General features: G+C 29.5%; 2 protein-coding genes across 2 annotated transcripts in view; one reads left to right on the top strand and one right to left on the bottom strand.

Moving 5' to 3' along the window:
- l(2)05287 (WD repeat-containing protein l(2)05287) overlaps positions 1-7,804 on the bottom strand; it is a 38,825-nt gene extending 31,021 nt beyond the window's left edge. The window contains exons 1-5 of the mRNA XM_087149917.1: positions 7,461-7,804; positions 4,640-4,769; positions 4,478-4,543; positions 3,451-3,544; positions 169-278 (exon numbers count right to left, since the gene is read on the bottom strand). Coding sequence (XP_087006043.1) covers positions 169-278; positions 3,451-3,544; positions 4,478-4,543; positions 4,640-4,769; positions 7,461-7,606 — 546 coding nt within the window. The 5' untranslated portion in view covers positions 7,607-7,804. The remainder of the gene's footprint in view (positions 1-168; positions 279-3,450; positions 3,545-4,477; positions 4,544-4,639; positions 4,770-7,460) is intronic.
- Positions 7,805-7,835: 31 nt separating this feature from the next.
- On the top strand, positions 7,836-10,311 carry Cdc6 (Cell division cycle 6). Its single transcript, XM_016067405.5, has one exon. The coding sequence runs from the start codon at positions 8,011-8,013 to the stop codon at positions 9,466-9,468; it is 1,458 nt and encodes a 485-aa protein (XP_015922891.2). The 5' UTR covers positions 7,836-8,010; the 3' UTR covers positions 9,469-10,311.
- Positions 10,312-16,020: the final 5,709 nt, after the last annotated feature.

Raw genomic sequence — 16,020 nt, 5'->3', positions numbered from 1 at the left:
AGACCAATAAATAAATTTTCTTGATTTCAACCCCTCATGGATGTAATAAAATTTCAACCCTTCAGAATTTAAAAATGAAAATTACTTTTCTTTCTTCTTTACAATCACAGTTGTGATTCTATTTAATAAGTCTGAACTATTTGTTAAAATATTTCATAATTAACATACCTGGGAACCGAAAGCAATGGCATTCTCAGAAGGTAGAGCACTTGATAAAAGAATATCTAACTTGAATTGATTATTGTTAACCATCTTATAGCAATATAACTTGTATCTATCTGAAAACATAATTTTAAAAAAATGTATTTAATACTAATAGTATAATACAAATAATTTTATTTAGAAAATTGAACATTCTTACCAGCCATATTCCTTCACATGAACTTAAATTATTAATTTTCATTTTTGTCATCTCGTTTTTTTTTTTGTGACAAGCTTTAGATAACAGAATATCATTCAATACTACCACCATATCTTTAAAAAAAGTAGTAGTACTTCTTTTATGTTGCACTAGAGCTGCACAATGGACTATTGGCGAGAGTCAGGAAAACATCTCTGACTTTGACCAAAATCAGAAAACTATTATGTATTTACGACCAGCCCACTGTGGGACCCCATTAAATAAAAAACAGAAATAAAGAGATATTCTACTTAAATAAAGAGTTATAATACTTAAATTATTAGAAGAAAATTGGGGTCTTAATACAATTATAAAACCTGATTTGGATTGTGAGAAATAATAATTTGAATATCTACAACATTTAAACTTGCTTCAATCATAATATTTAGTTGTAAAGAAACTTTTATTTTAAAAAATGAGAAAACAAAAAGATTTTAAGATATTATTGAAGCTTTTAATTTAGAGTTAAACTAGGAGTAAATTAATCACATTATTTAGGAACCAGATAATGCTTTTAACCATGTGGAAGTTTGATGGCAGAAGCGAGAGTCAATGAACCAAATGTTGATAAATGGTATTCGACCAATCCCCATTCACTTAATTCAAATCAGAGCTACTTGCAATATCCTCATGAATTCTATTTTTAGCAGCATTTCTCTATTGACTAGAATGTTGGGTTAAAAGAAGTCTGGGATCACACTTCGTGATTCCCCAATACATTCTATTTTTAGCAGCCTTTTGTTCTTCACTAATTCTCTATTAATTAGCATATTGGGATTGAAAAAAGTCTCATATCTCACTTTTGTGATTCCCCCAAACATTCTATTTTTAGCAGCCTGTTATGCTTCACTAATTCTTTATTGATAAGCTTATTGGGTTGACAGAAATCTGGTATCTTACTCTAACTGGTGATATACCAGATTTCTTTTACCCCGGAAATTAAAAAACTTAAAAAATCCCTAAAAGTGTCCTTAAAAATTGAAAAGTTTTCCTTAAAAAATTCAAAGAAAATGCCCTATTATTAAGTAGAAATATTAAAATAAAACACTGTTTGATTCTCATTTATGTCAAAATATATAATAAAATGCAGTTCATGTTCTACATTCATTAAAGTTTGAAATAAACATTATATGCTAAGTTAGCAAAAAAAGAAAAATATATTGATGCATTTTCTTCTTGTCTCGCATTTAATGTGAACTTAAACGAACCAAAGCCAATAACAAATTTAAAAAAAGAATACCTCAAAAAAAGTTAAGAAATTCTTTATGTATCTTTTTTTTTAAAAATGTCCTATATGAGAAAAAGTTTCAAAATTAGCAAAAAATACAAATGTCGTCAAAATTAGAACTTTAATCATCAGTTAAAAAATTTCTTTACATTTTGAAGTTAACTAAGTTTTAATTTTCATAATTAATTAGCTGAGATTGCCATTGAAATCTAAAGCCAAAATGAAAATGCACGTAATAAACAACAACATCTGGGCAGTGAAACTAATTGAAAACTAGATGGTTCTTAAACATTTAGGAACAAATGGCACAAAAATTATAGTTAAATAAAAAGTGAAAAGCAGAACAATAAATACATATTCAGATGCAAAAGATGGGTTCAACATTGCAAAAACAATATTGATACTACTGTTAAGTAATCTTTTACATTATTTATAAAGAAAGTTTAAATAGTGGTAAATAATAAATATTTTATGTTTAAAAATAACACTTCTGCTAAAAATTTCATGCCAGTCATGAATTTATATGATATTTTTAGAAAGGTGTTAAATTCTAGAATGTATGAAAGACTACAAATTTCAGATTGATAAAAGCATAATGCTTTAATAAAAACAAAAGTTTATCAGATTGAATGCTTATAAAAAAAAAAGCCATAAAGGAGGGGGGGGTTATATTAGCTATCTATAAAAATAATTAAAGTAAATGGTGAAAAAACCCCCAACTGAAATTTCTTAATAGAAAACAGGAAAAAAAATGAGAACAGTGAAAATACCACTTGTAATTCTTAAATATCATTTCATACCTGTCAACCTTCATTTTCTAAAATACAGGAGATACACTTAAAAATTGCAGAAGAAATTACTTAACATGCAGAAGATTTAATGTGCTTTAAATTTAATTTCTTATTCAAAGAATCTACAGTGCAGTTATTGGAATGCACCCTTTTAACGCAATCAGCTCAAATAAATCTAAAATGGGACAGAAAGAAAACCCTCACTATCAGATCCTAAACTATCAGATGCTTAACATCTTACATTCATCAACAAATCAGCAAAACTACAAGATATCATTGTCTAAGCAATGCATAAAAGCCCATTTTTACACATGTATATGTATACATAAGTAGCTCTAAGAAAGTACAGAATTTGAAGCTCGGTGTAGAAAAGCAAAAAATGGAACATAAACGCAAAAAGCTTCTGCAATATGCAGAAGAGTTAGCAGATATGTATAGTTAATTTCTCGGTTTTTGTTTTCAAATAGTTTTATTGTTTAATCATTTTAATAGTAGTTTCTCAGTCTTATTTTCTTATCATCTGTTAATCCAACCTACCAAATATTCACTCTTTATGATCCTATTTTATTTTTGTGCAAGGCATCAATGATCGTAAGGTAATGTTAAAAAAAATATACATTGGCAATTCATACAACAAATCATAATCCTAATGATTTTTCTTTTCTTTTTTTATTTATTTCATTGAAATTTACCATCGTTATATGCAAGTTTCTACTTTTCAATAATCATTCTCCTTCGTTTATAGTACTTTACCACCATTTTCAAATAATCTTCAAACATAGTTTTGTCAAACATTTAGAGAGATCCAATTAATTTTGAGAAATAAAAATCATTTGGTTTGGAATGGTATAAACATTTAAAGAAATATAATCAAGGTGGATAATAAGAGTCAACCTAGACTTAATTTTATTAGACTTAATTTTGAGCTAAAAAAGTTTATTTTCTAAATTTTAATTGCATTAAAATTTAATCAATCTTAATTTGAAAAAATTTTAATGCTAAAATGCTAAGAAGAAGTAAATATTTCTTACCTGGATCCGGAATCCTTCTATTAACAAACCATGTTAAAGTATTAAAGGGTGCGTAAAAACTGACAACTTCTAACTGTGACTTTAGCTTGTAAACCTGTATATAAAACGAAATTTAATTATTAGTCCCATTCTTTCAAAGCAGTTGAAAAAAACTTTCGACTTATTAAACTGATAAATGATAAACTAAACATAACCAAAGTTGCCAATACATAATTAAAAAAAAAAAAGAATATTTTTTAAATCAACGAAGTATGCAATTAAATCATTTCGCTTTTACTAAGAACATGTAAGTAAATAGATCAGTATAAAGAAAAATTTAATTTGATATTAAGAGATTTAATGATTACCAATAAAAATGTTAGCTAAATCTTATATTAACTAATCTAATTAAAATATTTTAAAAGATAAACATATGAAACTAAAACATAAATATTTGAAAATAATAAATGGTTATAAATATTAATTGCAAGATAAATTTAAATTTATGCATATTTACAATTAATAATAAATAATTTCGTAATTAATTGTGAACTTGCATAAATACAATTCACATATTCACAAGAAGAAAAAAATATTGCAGGGAAAATTAAGAATTTACTGCTTCCAACTTTTAAAGTTCATTTATCTTCCCTAAGCAAGTTTCAATTAATTTATTAAGTACTTTCTATTAATAGTGCAGTTAACGTATCAAAATCATAAATTACAGTATTAAGCACTCTTGCTTCAAAAATTTGTAACTTTGCAAGAGCAAGATTTAAATACAAATAATTTAACATGATCTGCAGATATATGTTATAATTTTTTCATAGTGTTGCAGATTAATGTGGAGATTGCAGATACTGGGTTGTTGAGGTAAATGTTAAAAAGTTTTATTGAAATTAAAAAATTTTGTAGCTTGTTTATAAGAAAACAAATACAACTGAAAGTTTCATCATCAAAATATAATTAAAAAATTATTATTCATCTTTAGAAAATATACAAAGTTCAAAACAATGGAAAGTATGTGTCAAATGATAATAATTCTCACTTTTAATAAGGTTCCTTCAACAATCTCCCACCGTACTACAATGCCATCTTGAGAACAGCTTAAGAACTAAAATTATAATGGATAAAATGGTAATAAATAAAATATGAATTACAAATAAAAGATAAATAAAAATTAGAAATGCTTTGGAATTTTTATTTTTACCTGCAGGCAATTATCTTTGTATTCTTGAAGACCAACAATGTTAGCTTGATGATATCTCAAGATGTGAAGACATTCACAGCTTTGCACATTGTACACTTTGATGTTTGGTCCACTAGCCACAATTAAGCATCTAATTAAAAATGAAATTGTTATAACTAAGTAGTAATAATGTTATTCCAAATATTGAAAACCATTATGCATTATTTGTAATTTGTAATCTATAAAAGTTTAAATTCCAGTGAAAACGTGTTAACGTACAAAATACCTTTCAGATTTTTTTTTCATGCAGAATTTGCTCGAGCACCAACCAATAAAAGCAAAGTTCGTTAAAAAATAGAGGAAAATAAAGTAAAAAACAAAAAATATTTGTTCAAAGATTAATTATTTTGCAAGGCATTCCTATGATAGAGAAATAAAAATTTAATCAAAAAAATTATTATGTAATAAATGATTTTGTACATACAGTAGAACCTCCATTGATCATTTCTCGGGGATATTCCTGTATCGTGATCTGCCGCGCCTTCTATAATCGCCAAGATGCAAAAGATTTTAAACTTGCAAATTAAAAAAGAAAAAAAAAAAAACATGTAGATGTTTGCTTGGGGTGACTACGAGTTATACCTTTTGAGTTGGTCCCTTTCTATGATGTTTTTTTTGGTTCCTTGCGGGCCGCTGCCCAGAAGTTGCCAAGACTCTGCGATTATTCTGCCACAGATCACAATATGCAAATGATAGTTACAAGGCTGTAGCCCCAGGCCTCTTAGGCCTTATGATTAATCAGATACTAGCCCTTCTAGAAATTAGATACATAATTTTTTAAAACAAATTTGGCAAGTAAATTTACCATTGTTACTGGCTGTTAGAGTAAACTATATTTAAAATTGTATTTAGAAAGGGAAATTGAATTTGTAAATGAGAAGAAATTGGAAATGCATATTAAATGTTTCACATTTTGCTTTGGGAACATTCAAGTACAACATATTGATCATGCCAACAATTGCTTTGTACCATAAATTTGCACTAATTATTGTTCTTGGTCCTAGTACTAATTAATATTAGTATTGGTACTTGTGAACAGAAAACAATAAATTTCTAAAATATGTCTAAAAAAAGAAGTTCACCCTAGGGCTGCTAGGAATTATGACCTTGTTCAGTTTGCATCCTTTACAGTTATTCCTTTTTTTTTCTTCAAATTTCTCCAGTTAAAATTATTAAAAAATTGAAAATACACGTAAAGTGTTTTGCATTTTTCTCTGGTGGCATTCCAGTACAGCACAGTCATATATGATGTCAAGTGCAATCGCCTAGTGTCACAAATTTGTACTAAATATTGTACTTGGTTTAAATACTAATTTATATTGGAATTGGTCTTTGTTGTGAACAGAAAACAATATGTTTTAAACTATGTCTAAAAATAGAGGCTCAAACCCAGGTGGCTATGAATCATGATCTTTTTTGTTTACATTCTTTAGAGTTTTTTTTTTTTTTTTCTTCAACTTTCTCAAATTTTATTTTTTAGTTATTAAACACTTATATGCAAACTTATTCTGTTTTCCTAATAATGAAATTACTTGTATAGTTACTCTCGATGGTAAATTAGTGTGAGTTGAGATGGTATGAGTTGAGAAAACTTTCAAAGGTAGGTACACTAAATTTTTTAAAAATACAAGTATTAGACAAGAAGTTACAAGTAAATCAATTAAAAATAAAGAATGGTTTCAGTATCAATACTTGCAACAAAAAAATCATGACATACACACAATGGTATCCAGTGTTATAGATAACTCATATGTACGTATAACTGGTAGCCAAAACAAAATAAAAAAAATTTTCAAATTTTTACAGGCTCAATAACCCTTTGTTAATTGTTGTGGGGAGATTTCTGTGATCTGTGTCAGAAATTGCCAAGTCTTGGCAACTTTCTGGCAGTGGCCTATGAGAAACTTAAAAAAGCATCACAGAAAGAGACCAACTTAAAAGCAACCCCCGGGGAAATATTTACAAGTTTTTTTTTAAAACATTTGCAAGTTTAAAATCTATTTGGCACCTTGGTGATCGTAGTTGGCACGACAGATCATGATGCGAAAATATTCCCATTATTGTGGGGAAGTACAAGCAGGGGGTGCCAATACAGAAATATTTCCATAAAATGAAATAATTATATTTTTGAAAAAATACTGAAGATCATGCTTAATCTAACCCTAAATGGACTATTTAGAAAAATTTAGCTTCAAATATAAAAGCTATATTTCATTAGCTAATGGTCCCGCAGAGGACTGATCGTTAAGACACAGTTCCCAGCAGATCACCGAAGTCAAGCATCATTGGCTGCGGTCAGTGTGCGGGTGAGTGACCACTTGGACCACTCTGCGTAGGGACCGAGGGTGTGAGGCATTGGCCCTCGTTAAACTGTTCTACTGTAAAGTGCTCGACTTCGAGTGCAGGTCGTCGGGCTACCGAAGCGGGGTGCCATCCCCTCTGCAGAGGATCAAAATTGTGATGGCATGTCTTCGGATCATCCTCAGGGATGTTTCCCAGACCGTCGCCAATAGCCCATTGTGCAGCTCAAGTGCGACGTAAATGAACTACAACAACAAACATTAGGTAATGCTTGAAATGCTTATAAATGCATAATATAGAAAGATGAAGAAAAAAGTAAATTTAAAAAAATAACTTATAATTCCACAAAAAGCATATAAATTTCAGATGACTGGGATCATAGGGAGATAAAAGAGCACTAAATATGAGTTGTTTTAGTACGAAATATTGAATCACATAAAAATATTACTCTGACAGGGAAACTATAAACCTCCTCACTTACTTTGAATCATACGAAAATATTGGTTTGACGCTGACTAAGCTGGAGCCTGATCGAACTTTTACTGTCCAATCTTCCATTTTTTTGTCGAAATACCCTTTAATATCACCATTTATTGAATCCATGTGGTCTTCTGTTGATACTACCATCTTTTTGTTTTTATTTTGTTTGAAGAAATTCCTAGATAGATATGAACCAGCTATGGTTACTAATACTCCAAATCGTAAAATATAATAAAATTTATTTTATTTTTCTAACCATGGGATACGTGTTTAATAGAAAAATAGTACATACTGGAATTTATAAAATTATAATACAATGGAAATAATAAAAATAATTTACAAAAGAAAAATTTTATTAAGCGACGAATTTGATTGGTCGTACAGAACGAGGGCGCGCAGGATGTTGTATTAACATTTTGGCGCGGAAATTCCTTGATAAGATTCAATGCGAGTGTAGCTGTGAGGTTTTTGTAGTGTGTCGCAATTCGTTTTTTTCTGACTTGAAATATTAATTTGATAGAAATTATTACACTTTTTATCTCTTCAGCATTATGTCGTTGAAAACTCAGTACAATTTTCCCATTCGGAAAAGAAATTCTCTCACCAATAATTCAGAAAATTCTGGACCATCTCCAAAATCGACCGGAGTCAAAAGAGCTCTTTTTGGAAAAGCTAATCCTGACGCTTCCCCAAAGAAAGCTCGAATTAGTGATGAAAACACGATTATTGATAGACTTAAAAGTGAGAAATTTCCGACGAAAACTGATTCAACTTTGTCTAAAGTGAAGCAAGTATTTCACACTCGCCTCCCTAATAGACTTGTGGGCCGATCTAAAGAAATGTCTGAAATTCATTGTTTTCTTTCTGATCACATTTCTAACAAAAAACCTGGCAGTTTGTACTTATCCGGAGCGCCTGGAACTGGAAAAACGAGCTGCTTGATGTTTGTAAAAAAAGGAATTGAAGCAGCATTTTCTTTTGCCTTCATCAATTGCATGACTGTGAACACGCCAACAGCCATTTACAGGGCGATTTCTAAGGAACTTGGACTATCAGCAAAGGCTATTAACTCCAAAAATATCGCTCAGGTTCTAAAAAATCACATTTTAAATTCTAAAACTATGAATGTGCTTGTGCTTGATGAAATTGACCATTTGGACACTAAAGGACAGCAAGTGCTCTATTCCTTGTTTGAGTGGCCACACATGCCAAATTCTTCTCTCGTTCTTATTGGCATTGCTAATTCTCTTGATCTGACGGACAGAATGCTACCACTATTGAACACTTTCAAATTCCAGCCAAAACTCATGCATTTCCTTCCTTACACCAAAGATCAAATAGTGACTATACTTGAAGATCGACTCTCTGAGGCTCAAACTGATGGAACTCCTGTAATTTCACCAATGGCTGTTCAGCTCTGTGCTAGAAAAATCGCTGCTAACACTGGAGATATTCGAAAAGCTTTAGATGTATGCAGGCGAGCAATTGAAATCGTAGAAAATAGGCTAACCAGACAACCGACACTCCAAGCAACTTCTGATGACCGATGCAATCCTGGCAGTCCCATGAAGAGATCATCCATAATCCAGAAAGTTGATGTCCAAGAGATCAGTTCCGTCCTCAGCGAGGTGTACGGCTCTCGTTTACAAGTTACAAATTCTTCTGCTGGTTCTACTACTGTTACGTTGCCGCTTAATCAGATGCTTTTACTCTGTACTGTTGTTTTGATGAAGAAGCACTGTAAAACACAGGACATGACTCTTGGCAAGGCATATGATGTCTGTAAACGCATATGCAAGAAACGAGACATTACTTTTGTGGATGAATGTTCTTTTCAATCACTTTGTAAACTTGTAGAATCCAGGGGGTTTGTTCAACTTAAAATGTCCCAAGTACCTAGATTGACAAAAATCAGTTTAAAAATGGATGATGGAGAAGTTGAGCTTGTATTACAAGACAAAGCTATGTTGCCTTCAATATTAGCCGATACTACTGTTTTATATAAGTAATTGTTTTTGTTTAAATGTTTAGACGTATCTGCATGTGTAGATTTTATATGTTGCATTGTTTCGAAATATCATTCCTTAATATTTTTTTTACTATTTTAACCATCAATTTAATGTGATTGAAAAGCAAATATTTTTAATATCTTATCTACTAGATTGTTTCACATTGTATTGTTTATAAGTATTCATGAGCCTTGATAAGAAACATTAGATTTTATTCATATATATTTGATCATCATTATTAATTTTTTGAGGAAAAGTTGTCAACAAGTAGCCAATTTATTATTCTGTTTATTTTTACCATAATTTATGATTTTGAATGCTTAATGTTTGTAATTTTAACAGCCATATTATTCAGGGCTAAATACTACTATCTTTTTGGTGTATGAGAGGAGAGGTTAAAAAAAAAAAAAGTAATATAAGAATTTTTTATTCAGTAATTAGTGCTTTACTGTATTTGTGTACACATAGATTAATTATGTTTAGTGTCATAGTTGATTTGTACTCATGTTTTATAAAAGTTTTTTGCAATAATGCACTAACAGCCCCTCACAAATACACAACACAAAGTTTAAACACGTTTTTCAGGACACTTTGAGAGTATAATTCATAAATTGAGATAAATAAAATTAAATTTATTGTTAATTTTATTTTATTAATGTTATTGCTTGATATCTTGTTTCAGTGTTTGTTATAAATTTCTGTGTTTTTAATGTGTGTAAAATGACAAAGGTTGTGCTACTGTTTAGATGTAATTAATTATAGTTTAATTTATTTAATTGAGTGAGACAATTTATTGATCTGTGATTGCTTATATTTTTTAATAAATTAAATTAGTTTATCTTAGTTTCTTGTGTTCTTTTGAATATGTTAACTGTCGCAACTAATGCGCTCTCTTGTGATGAAAAAAATTAGATATTAAAGGTAAAATATTAAAAGTAGATGAAGTAGTATTAAATGTTAGATGAGTTCTTACATTTGCTGCATATTTATATCATTAAACCATTACATCACAAAGAAATTAGTATAATAACCTAAATTTTTATTAATTTGCACTTAAAGTAACAATGTTAGTGTAAGTATTATTTTTTTTTTTAAAAATTAACAAATCTTTTATGTGGTTCACATTTTTGCTATTTCATAATGGCATATTGAGCATCTGTTGCCTTTTCTTAAATGATAAATAAATTTAGATTACTATTAATTTTAAATGTATTCAGTTTTACTTATTAATATTAACTATTTGTGGATGTCAACATAATGAAACCCAAACAATTATTATTATTGACATATGGACTTAACCCCCATAGTTCCAATTCAAATATTGTGCTACAAATCCAATTAAATAATTGGACTAGATAAATTTATTTCTTATGTTTTAAATGTTTGTGTAGACTGTAGATGTTCCATTTGATTTCTAACACCGCACTAGAGCTGGCTAACCGTTTTAGAGGAATGAGCCATTGTTAAAAAAGAAAAAAACTCTGAGACTCCTTTAACTTATTAAAAAGTTATGTGGTGGTTTCACACTAATAGCATTTGTTTCTCGTTAACCTAAATAGATTAGATTGAAGGATGATAAAATTAATACTAACTTAGAATTTTTTGTTAGAGAACATTCTTAAATGTTCAGTGAGTTTGGTTTCATATAAAACATGAATGAATAATTAGAAATTAAATTCTAAAATATGCTAATGTTATTAGGTGTTTTAAATATATTCAGTCAATATTTAACTATATTTTGATATTACATTCATAACAACAACAAAAAATTTTTAAATATAAATAATCAATTCATTATTTTAAACTGTGTTAATGTTTTCTTTCCAAAATCAATACAAGCCAATGTTTCATCAAAAAAGATATTTAAGCAACTGGAGTTGGGAAAATAGTTTTTTTTCCCATTCTTTTCATCTGTTTTTTTTTTTTTTAGATTGTACAACATCATAAACAACCAGTGAAATAAAAATTGAACAACAAGCACTAAGTTTTTAATTCAGGGTGGCCCCCCACCTTGAAAACCTGGAATTACCAGGAAATTTCTTTATATTGGAAAAATCAGGGATTTTTTAAAGTAAAGCTGGAAAGTTTTCTTTGATTTTTCTTAATTTTACTAATTTAAATTATTTACTAATTTTCTTAATTAAAATTATTTTACCGACTGTTATACCCACTTTTAGACGAAAATTTATTGCCAAACAGTTGAAATAAAATCAACTTAGCAATACTTCGCTTGCATCAAAATTTGGTTCATAGTAACCCTGTTAAACTTCCATGGTTTCTTAAAGAATAGATGACCTTTCCAGGTCTCCCATAAGGTGACCTGGCTAGCACTCTATCCCCTGAGTGGCCACCCTGTAATTCTATTTTAATGTTTTCACTAGAAGTTTGCTATCTTTTGTATCAAGTTATTCTTCAATAACTTCTTCAGGGGTGGATTTTAAATCAGAATAAAATTTAGCAATGAAAGGAGGCCACACATTTTGGAAACAAAGAAACCCTGAAGTGTGAAAATACTACTGATAGTACTAATTTATAATGAACTTTTGAAAATTCATGAAGTGTTAACGTTCAGTAATGATCGTATGCTTTTCAATCCATTTTTAGGCATTGAAGTCTTTTTATATTGCAAAACATTTATTATATAGTGTTTTCTGGAGGTCCAAACATTAAATTATCTTGCAATCGATGTTATTTTAACGTAAAGCTTTTTTTATATCTCTTAATTCCACTTCTATTTAAGAAGCAACTCTTTAATTAATAATAAATTTTTTTAAAAGACTATTAAAATCATGAACATTTTAGAAATTAATTCATATTCTTAAACTTTCAATAAATTTATTATAAATGTTCTTTTTAAATAAAAGAACATTAATATAATATCATACAAATTTTTGGAATCTAACAAATTTAGATAGTAAATAAACATTTACATTGGAGAAATTAGCATTAATTATTTTTAATTTAATGAAATTTCTGAAGAATGAATTTCATCTGTAACTAAGATTTCAAAACTAAAATTATAATAGAAATCTTCATTTCTTATAAGTATTATGACTTTACCTTGAATAAAGCTTAAAATAATAAGTGCAGTGATAGAAAATCTACAAAAGCAATTTACAAGTAAGTAATCAGAAGATATTTTAAAGAAATAATTATAGTTAAGTATCATATGGATATAAAGTTTGTAATCAATTGCTTAATGTGTATACATTAACAACAATAAGAAAAGATAGCACCTTTAATAGTTTCATGTACTGAATTTAGATCTTAGGTTAGGTTTAAGAGACAATCCATAAGTCAAAATATCATTTCATGTGTGATATGGAGGCGTAGCATAGCACCTTGAGCCAATTTCAATTTTCGCACCCCATTGCAGTATGATGTCAAACTTAAAGGTCCTGCATTTCGGAACATTCTAAGTTTTTGATTATGTAAAAACTGAATCAAGTTAGCACTGAATTCTAAAAAAATTATAAATTTATTAAAAAGTAATTAATAAAATTCTTAAAATTAATTAATTTTATAAAAAAGTAATTAAATTATTAATAAATTTTTTTTAATAAATTAAATAATTTCTTGAACAGTAATTTTAAAAAAAGTGTTGCCATGACCATTACGACTGAACATATCTGATATTTATCGCTGGTAATACAGGGTGTTTCGTGATGATCAACCAGATTCTGACCCTATATACAGGGTGTTCCTTTTCACTGTCCTTAATGAATATTTTTAGAATGCTTGTTGACCTTTAATAATGCACATTAGAGGTCTCAAATTGCTGTTTATGTGGGAAAAGCATAAACATTCTCGAAATCCAACGAATCACTACTAAGGAAGGCAATGTTAACGTTAAATAAAAAGGTTAAAACCTGTTTAATGCCGTAGGAAACGGAAGTTAAAAGACAATAGTTGGAAAACACCTCTTAGATTAATCAGAAAAATTCAACTGTTTTTAGAATTTCCATTTAATGTTTGTCACTAGGCATTGTTATTGATCGGATCGGCCTCTATAATTAGTTTAAATTTGATAATATTTTTACCTTTTTTTTTCTAATAAATATTATAAGTTAGGAAACCTTAAAAATACTATAGACATCATTATTTTTAATTATTATGAACAGTCATTACAGAACACCCTATGCAAGACACGGTTTTAAATGCTTCAAAATTCATCTTTAATTCTTTCACATCTTTATTGGTTCACTCTTAAAATACAATTAGCGATCGATATAACGACACCTGTGATGCCAAACAAAAATGAACTTCGTAAGGGTGATATATCGCGAGTATACACAAAATTATATCAAATATTTCTCCTAATTAATATTGAACTTGTTAAGACAGAAACTTTATTCTTCGATCTGCTATATAGCCATTTTTGCTAAATAACATACTTTCAGAAAACTGCTAAATAAAAATCAAGAAAATAAATCAACTTATCACAGAACTCCATAAAAAAAAGTGAATACAATATACAAAAGAGAAAAAATACAATTGATGATTTTATTGAACCCTTTGTAAAATAAATTTACAAATCTCATGAATGCATACAATGGACTCAAATTTCCACACTACCATGCAATATTTACTTGTATACTCTATTGTGAAAAGTAATCAATATTTCGCTATTATTTTGACTATTGAGTACGCCTAGGATCAGTAGCGTACATAGATTTTGTGCGCTATCTTAACGTACCATTAAAAAAATTTAAATTTATTATATGAAACAAAAACACTGTGGTGAAGAGAAATTCGAATGTATATTATCATTAATTTAAGATGATGAAAATCAAAGTGCGATAAAGAGAGTACTAAGTTAAAGCATTGAATACATTTACCACATTGAAAAGAATTTTTTTTTTAATAATACGAGAAAACAATTCACTATCTTATAAAAATTATATTCAAAGTTTACTTAATGGCTATTTTATTTTATAACCGCCGTTGAACAGACGACCCAAGTCTGAGTTTACAACTATCAACGTTAAACTGCATAGTCTTGTAATTATGAATCCAGCCCAGAAGACAACTCCAGAATCAAGCATTTTATTTTATAAGCGTCGTTGAACAGCAAACCCAATTTTGGGTTTACAACCACTAATGTTCAACTCCTTAGCCTTATAGTTTTGAACCCGATCCAAAAGACAAGAAAACTCCTGGATCAGTACCCCCAGAGGTATGATTTGCTATGGGAACATGGAGGACTTTGTGACTTGACAGATATAGCGTGCATCAGTCACCATTTACTACACTGGTAGTCTTCGTCAGGCGGGGGGTCGAACCGACAACCGCTTGGACATGGTCCCACTGCCCTACCAACCAGGCTATCCCGGCCCTAGGATCAAGCATTGGAAGAAACTAGCCTACGTGGAGGACTTTTTGATGGAACTAACTCGCATTTACGTTACTTGGAGAGGATAACCTCTCACGGTTAGCTCAACAACAAGGGGACTCTAACTCATGACCGTGTACTACTACGATATTTTTCGTCAGCACTGTGATCAGTGCGAGTCGGGTGCAGAATTCATATTGACCAGCCATCACTGGAATTCGAACGTGTGTCACCTCATTGGACGGCGAGCGCTCTATCCTCTGGGATACCAGGACTCAGTAAAGGGTTATTATTATTTATAAAGTGAATTTTAAAAAAAAAATTTAATAAAAAATATTTTTATTTGATCTCATGGTGATTTTTTTCTTCTGACAATTGCGCCTCAAACCTTTAATGACCCCCTCCCCCCACACACGACGGGATCGACGGTTGTTATTTCCACCAGTGCCCAGGATCACAAAAAGGAAAGAAAAAAAAAAGTGGATGGCCCTGTCATTCTTTCTTCATTTATAGAAAATTAAGAAATTTAGGTCGCTATATTAGAATCAACGGCTCAGTTCAGACGTTCTAATTAAAAATAAATTTAAAAAAAAAACGTGCCAAACTCTTTTTGCCCATTAAATAAAGTCTATTTTACATTTTGGCAATTTTTTTTCTTCTTAATATTCAATATTTCCTAATTTTTCATAATATTTGTAATTTGGGACTTGCACATATTAAACTTTAATTAAACATTTAATGAATGAATCAATAAAAAATATGAAAGAAGTACTTGCAAGATTGATTGAGAAAAAAAACTGAGAATTGAGGAACAAGATCATCCTCAAATATGTTTTCCGGACCATATCCACTAGCGACTAGCCCATTGTGCAGCTCTAGTGCAACGTCAATAAAGTACCTACCATCATCATAGGTGATGTTAAACTTCAAATAGTCGTGTGATGTCTACTAGTTAAAAGTCATATTACCGGAACAGGGAAGTTCCATTGGGATATTTTATTCCGTTTCAATGCCAGATTGAAATACATTACAAATTGAATAACATTACGTCTATGAAATAACAAATACGACTTCATGTATCAATCGTTGATACTATATATAGTATGATATAATATAGTTGATTTAGTCTAGTTTAGTTAGTATAGTATACTATATTAAAGATGGGAAGTCTGAAATCAAAAAGATCAAAATCTGTTTGGTGTCGTTGAAAACAAACAAAG

Source organism: Parasteatoda tepidariorum, chromosome 8 (genome assembly GCF_982258835.1).
Source record: "Parasteatoda tepidariorum strain Cologne lab strain chromosome 8, Ptep-v5.0, whole genome shotgun sequence".
NCBI lineage: Eukaryota > Metazoa > Arthropoda > Arachnida > Araneae > Theridiidae > Parasteatoda > Parasteatoda tepidariorum.
The sequence above is the reverse complement of the archived record's forward strand: the minus strand, read 5'-3'. Positions and strand labels throughout refer to the sequence as shown.

Excerpts from the sequence above, each read along its gene's own strand:
- Cdc6 (XM_016067405.5), top strand. The coding sequence starts at position 8,011 with ATGTCGTTGAAAACTCAGTACAATTTTCCCATTCGGAAAAGAAATTCT.